This window comes from Taudactylus pleione, unplaced genomic scaffold (genome assembly GCF_031769625.1).
Source record: "Taudactylus pleione unplaced genomic scaffold, aTauple2 ptg002674l, whole genome shotgun sequence".
NCBI lineage: Eukaryota > Metazoa > Chordata > Amphibia > Anura > Myobatrachidae > Taudactylus > Taudactylus pleione.
The window spans coordinates 90,334-97,226 of NW_028287050.1; the positions used below are offsets into that span (position 1 = coordinate 90,334).

General features: G+C 47.1%; 1 protein-coding gene across 1 annotated transcript; it reads left to right on the top strand.

Annotated features, from left to right (window-relative positions):
- Positions 1-609: 609 nt before the first annotated feature.
- LOC148431206 (uncharacterized) lies at positions 610-4,626 on the top strand. Its single transcript, XM_088466223.1, has 2 exons — positions 610-2,439; positions 3,852-4,626. The coding sequence occupies exons 1-2, from the start codon at positions 2,134-2,136 to the stop codon at positions 3,975-3,977; spliced, it is 432 nt and encodes a 143-aa protein (XP_088322349.1). The 5' UTR covers positions 610-2,133; the 3' UTR covers positions 3,978-4,626.
- The last annotated feature ends 2,267 nt before the right edge of the window (positions 4,627-6,893 follow it).

Here is a 6,893-nt window from a genome sequence, read left to right on the forward strand (position 1 = left end):
CATAGGGGGGGACTACTACTGGGGGTACTGTATAGGAGGATTACTGGGGGCAATGCATAGTGGGGACTACTACTGGGGGCAATGCATAGTGGGGACTACTACTGGGGGCAATGCATAGGGGGGACAACTACTGGGGGTACTGCATAAGGGGGAACTACTACTGGGGGCAATGTCTAGGGGGGGACTACTACTGGTGGCACTGTATAGGAGGACTACTACTGGGGGCACTGTATAGGAGGACTACTACATGGGGCACTGTATAGGGGGACCTGTCTACTGGAGGCACTGCATAGGGGGGGGCATCCCTTTCCACCACCCCATAACTGACCCTAAGGATGACAGGGGCACTGTATAGGAGGACTACTGGGGGAAATGCTTAGGGGGGACTAGTACTGGGGGCAATGCATAGGGGGGAATACTACTGGGGGCACTGTATAGGAGCACTACTGGGGGCAATGCATAGGTGGACTACTACTGGGGACAATGCATAGGGGGGACTAATACTGGGGGCACTGCATAGGGGGGACTAATACTGGGGGCACTGCATAGGGGGGGACCACTACTGGGGGCACTGCATAGGGGGGGGGGGGACATCCCTTTCCACCATCCCATAACTGACCCTAAGGATGACAGGTCAGCACATCCCTGTCCCCCACCACATAACTGACCCTAAGTGTGGCCGGATGACCTCACTCGCCACCCGATCACTGATTAGGTTTGAACCCCACTGGATCTTGGGGTATTAGGGATTCCCTTGTGTCGTCAGTAACCGCCTGTTACTGACTCTACCCACTGCGCAGTGGGCGTGTAACGCTGACACCACCAAACTTCTACCATCGGCATTTGGATCTGCTTCCGTACACCCAGGCTCCTGCCACCAGCACTTGGAACCGCTTCTGCGAATGCGTAGATGAGCTGTGACCAAACCTCCTGATTGGTGTCGGCTGATTCCCCCTAATTCCTCGCGCTGGACCTGGTTCTGCACGGTAGCTGGCAGGGGCTTGAGCTTGGAGACACTAAGCTCAATCCAGAACAGCTGGAGAATGGAATAGCGTTTGGCGCAATTCTGTTGTCGCAGGATTCAGATGTAGTCATTGTAAAAACGAGGTTCATTGCTGAGGTGGTCTTAAAAAAGACTCTTCCCTCAGCTTAAGGGGGTACAGCATACAGATGTTTCACAGCAGTACAATCCTTCTTGGTATTCAAAAAGATAAACACACCCAGCCTCGCAGCCTTCTTTTATGCCACTCCAATACACATTACCACAGGGGGTAAGTCTGCCCTTTGGTTTTCACCCCAACTGAAGTGCATGTGCCCTGCATGCCCAAGGCATGCTCACCTTTAACATTGTCCCCTATGGACAGTGGAGAGCGGTCACTCCCTTGTGCCTGAGCCCACCCGCAGGGCTCGGCGATGCCCAGGCTCCGTCACGTCTGGAATGAAAATAATCTTTCCTCCAAAATGTACTTCCAGGAAACTGCTAAGGGTCCAGCCTGCCAGCTCTAGCCTGAATCTGAGCTCCAGAGGTGGGCCACCAAGGTCCCCAGGCAGGGTTTCCCGGCCCGGGGAAGCTCTTTGGAGCTGCCTAAAACCGCTTAGCTGGCTGCATTGACCAGCACCTCATGCACCTCCTCATACCACTTTTAAGGTGCATACACACTGGGCGATTTTCACCCTGAACGATCGTTGATCGTTCAACGACTTTATGTAAACGATTTTTAAACGATTTTACAAACGATCAATGATCAGCGATATCGTTCAGATTAATAATAATAATAATAATAATAATAGAGGCTTTATTATTTTTAATGTAAAATAATGTGGGCAGGGCTATCATGAGGTGATAAAATTGTGTCGGCCATTTTAAATGACTGCATTTCTGCTCTGTGGCGTTTGGTTTGGTGTATTCCTTGCTGAACGCTGTTGCTTAGCTAATTGCTGTGGTTTGTTTTTGCTTTGGCTTTAAACAAACTGTCTGTACTATCTGTCGTGATGGATACGTACCGTTATCGATTGATGGTTGCTTTTGCTGGAGTGGTGGTGATAAGTGACCGGTAGAGGAATGAGAAGAGGAGAAGGCTTCGTTCATGCTGGACGAAGGAGTGGTTGCAGCAGAGGGATTCGTTCTCTCATATGCCGCTGCTCATGCAGATTCGCGAGAACAACCCGGATGACTTCCGGAACTTCTTGCGAATGGACGATTCAACATTTCAAGAATTACTGGCCTTGGTGACTCCGTACATACAAAGGCAGGACACCAGGTTGCGTAGAGCCATTCCTGCAGAGGAGAGGCTCATTGCGACCCAGCGTTTCCTGGCTACAGAGAGATCTTTGGCCGACTTGAAATTCGGGACTCTCATCTCACCGCAAGCTTTGGGTCTTATTATTCCGGAGACCTGTAAAGCCATCTTTTACGTCCTCAAGCCGGAGTACTTTAAGGTATTTAAATTTTAATAACCCTGTCACAAATCTCCTAAATCTGTTACTTCTTTCTAAATGTCTTCAAAAATGTGTTTATATAAGTGCATGCCAGCTGTATGTCCCTGTTACTGCTCCCTACTATATCTCCTCCCAAATGTATATAAATAGCTGTTTATCCATCCTCTGTCTTTGCTGCTGCTGCTCCCAAATTATATCCCGATTATATACCCCCCAAACGGCAAGCGTTCTCCCCTCTCTCCCGAGCACCACAGGCTTACACTGAAGCCGGGGCTTATCCCCATACCCCTGGAGTGGTTGGTATGGCGGTAATAGGGGGGCCAAAAAAAAGTCAAACTATTGTACTTTACAGTGGAGCTACAAGTGACAGCATGCCTGCCATTTTGCACTTGTGGAACTACAAGTGCCAGCAGACATGCGGCACCTGTAACTTCACTTTAAATTTCAAAAGTTAAAAAGAGTCAAAACACACACACCGTGTCAGCTTAAATTTTATTACACATACCTACCCATTCACACATACTTACCTATACCAGATGTTTGGTCCCCTTGTCCACGTAGTATTTCCCAAAACCATGGCCCTGCAAGAAAGATTTCATACTCACCTACATCCAGCGCTGGTCTCCATTATCTTGGTTTTGTTAAAAGTAAAAAAAAAATCCTTACACAACCCACGGAACACAGCTATCTGTATGTGTGTTCAATCAAAAAAACTATTGATTTGAGGGTCTCATTCAGACCCTCTTGCGAGTGCAGGACGCTCGCAAGCAGGTCGATGGTACCCAAATGTGCATGCGCACGATGGAGGCTGCTGTCGTGCACATGTGCGAGACCCGTTCAGCAACGGCGAAGCTGTTGCTCGGGGTCTCGCACCAAAGGGGGCGTGCTGTCGATGGTGAGTGACAGCACGCCCCCTTTGGTGGGCATGCCTGCCAGACGGACGCGTTCCCCTGGGAACGCCTACCGTCTGGGTCCGGCCCCACTGACTTCACAAGCGATGTCAGTGGGAGTGATTTTGGCTCTGATAGAGCCAAAAGCACTCCTGGGCTTGCGGTAGGGAGACCCTACCGCAGGGTCTCTGTCGCAAGTCCGATGGTCGCGATGGTCTTGACCATTGCAACCATCATCAATGACGCTCGCTATAGCTGTGGGTGGTAACCCACAGCTATGCGAGCGTCCATGAGGCCGCTCCATTTTTAGGTGGGACGCCCCTGATTCAGAGCGAGCGCTCTGGTCAGAGCGTCCGGCTCTGAATCAGGGCCTGAATACGGTGTTATAGCAAAACTAGGGAAAATGATGTCTTCCATTCACAATTTTAACTTCAGATAATTTTTAACACCAAAATAAATACCCCTTATAAAAGTATTAATGTAATGTTTAAAATGTTTTTTTTTTTTTTTTTCTGTTTCTAGTTCCCTTCGACTGTTGAGGAATGGCAAGTTATTGCCAACGAATTTGAGACCCGGTGGAACTTCCCAAATTGTGGCAGCGCCATAGACGGGAAACACATCCGGATAACACAACCTGCAAACACTTGATCTTTGTACTTCAATTACAAAGGTTTCTTTAGTATGGTTCTGATGGCGGTCGTGGATGCCAATTATAAATTCATCTTTGTTGACGTTGGCAAAAATGGAAGGTCTTCCGATGGTGGGTCTTTCCGAGAGACCGTCTTTTTTGAAAGACTAATGAAGAATCAGCTAAACATTCCTTCGGGATCGCAAACGAAATATGGTTTAAATTTTGTTTTTGTTGCCGATGAGGCATTTGGCCTTAATGAAAATTTAATGAGGCCTTTTCCTCAAAGGGCATTAACACCTGAAAAAAGAATTTTTAATTACAGATTATTGCGTGCGAGGCGCACTGTTGAGAATGCCTTCGGCATAATGGCGAATAGGTTTCGCATTTTTCATACTTGTATAAATTTCCGGCGAGACAAAATCGAGTGGCTTGTCTTGGCATGTTGTGCCCTTCATAATTTGCTTCGAGCCAAAAGAATTGGACAACCGCCTGCCACAAACTCATTGCCTGTCAATATTGACCATAGTGAGGAAAATAGTGTCCTCACATCTGTAAATCCCCCAAGATTTCCCTCTGCAGCCTCTGCCCGGGCAAAAGAGGTCTGAGAGAAATAATTGAATTATTTTAATGGTGAAGGTGCCGTTTCATGGCAGGTTTAAATATGATCTGGAATTATGTTTCTTGATGTTTTTAAAAACTGAAAAATAATAAAAAAAATTTCACCTTGTGTTTATTTTTCATGTTAATATTTAACATAACTTTTTTTTGCAAAATTAGATTAATAAATACTTTAGTAAACCAAATTTTAACAATGAAAGTTAACTATTCCGTTTTAGGGGCCAAATTCAGAGGCGGTCGTAGGATGCAAGCTTTCATTCTGAAACAGGGCGGCGGCTTGCATCCTGAACGGCCGCCTCCATGTCGCCGGTTAGGCTGTGGGTCAATATCCACCGCTGTAACGGCCGCTATTGGTGATGGTTGCAATGGTCAAGACCATCGCGACCATTGGGGGTAATGACTACACCTTAAGGTAGGGTCTCATCAACCTTAAGCCCCCGAACAGGAAGCTCTCCAGTGACATTATTGATGAAGTCAGTGGGGCTTCCCACCAAACAGCAAGCGTTCTGGCAGGAACGCTGCCGTTTGGCCAGGCACGCCCCCGTACCACCAAACAAACGTAGCAAACTGTCACTCAACATCGACAGCTTGTCCCGTCAGCTAGGAGACCCCTAACGACGGGTCACCTTCTGAATCAGGGCCCTCCTACCTGTTTTAGGAGCGTCCTCATGGACGCCCGCATAGCTGTGGGTTACCACCCACAGCTATAGCGAGCATCTATGAAGGTGGTTGCGATGGTCTTGACCATGGCGACCATTGGACTTGCAACGGAGACCCTGCGGTAGGGTCTCCCAGCCACAAGCCCTGGAGAAATGTTGACACTAGTGATGTCAGTGGGGCAGGCTTCAGACGGTAGGCGTTCCCATGGGAACGCCTCCGTCTGGCCGGCACGCCCACCTAAAGGGAGTGCGTGCTGTCAGTCACCATTGATAGCACGCCCCCTTTGGTGCAAGACCCGGACCAACAGATTGGCTGTCGCAGTCCGGCTCTCACGTATGTGCACGACGGAGCAGTCTCCGTCCTGCGCATGCGCATTTGGGTACCAACTACTCGCTTGTGAACGTACTGCCGCTCGCGAGCGGGTCTGAATTACCCCCTCAGTACCCTAAATAACACATTATGACATTACAATTTTTAAAATCCGTTAAATAAGAGACCACGCGATTTTTTTACTTTTTTTAAAAAAAAAATTTTTACTTTTTGGACAGGATTCATTGAGACTAGACTATAAGTGTCTCCGGAGACGAGATTACACAAATAGAGTGTGAAAAATAAGGCATTGGAGGAATACACCAATACAGTACAGAACAATATTCCTGATGTGAACATTTGAACAGGTTCAAGAACAGAAAACAGGATCTGGGCCCCGGTTTTGAAGGAACACAAAAAATACTTTAGAATCACAAAGAACAAGATACCAGGGCAGATGAGGTGGAGTAGCCATCGCTATTGTACTACGACCATGCTACAGTCCACCATGAAACAAAGAGCCAAATCAATACAAGGAGTGATACGTTTTTAAAAAATGAAAAATAACAACTGGCAATTTTGTAATAATTTATATATTTAAAAATTCATCATCGCCAAATACAGTGGAGCGAGCACTGCCCAGTGCTGTATGAACACCACTGGATGAAGTACTGGGAAAGACAGAAGGGGGCGAGGGGGTACGCGACAAAGAAAAGGGGTGGGACTGTAACGGAGAAGGGTTTTCTTGATGTGGATCCGCGTAAGATTCGTGAGGGACGGTGAGGTTGCCTGATGTGGCCGTTGGGGTGGGCTGCTGTCTGTTATGTAAGACAATGGTACTTGCCATACTCAAGTCCCCCTCAATAGCATGTACCAATGCCTTATAAACTAGACGCTTGAAAGGCTGGACCTGTTCCGGAGGAATGGTCCGCATTTCAATGGCGAGATTTTGGCCAAATATTTGATTATCATCCGGGGGTTTGGAAAGAACCTCCTCCGCATGTTTTAAAAAAGTTTCACTCCTTGACGTTCCCGAAGTGGATGCTTGTGTTGTCCCTTTACGCTTCTTAGCGGGCGGCTTGGATGGCGGCTCAGCCACTCGCACAGGGACTTCCACTTGGGGCTCGCAGGACACCGGGTCAGGATCCTCTACCGCCAGCAGTAACTTATAATTTGATTTATTTTCATTTCTTTTAACATCAATAAAAACATTAAAAAAAAATTCTGTAATAAAAAGGCTAGGTTGATTTTAAAAAAATTTTTGTAAACAATAATATTTCACAAACCTGCAAAAAAAATTTTTGCCAATAAAAATATATTACATATTTAATGTTATAGTTAACACA

Excerpts from the sequence above, each read along its gene's own strand:
- LOC148431206 (XM_088466223.1), top strand. The coding sequence starts at position 2,134 with ATGCCGCTGCTCATGCAGATTCGCGAGAACAACCCGGATGACTTCCGG. Across the intron at positions 2,440-3,851 it reads TCAAGCCGGAGTACTTTAAG|TTCCCTTCGACTGTTGAGGA; the intron begins GTATTTAAATTT and ends TTCTGTTTCTAG.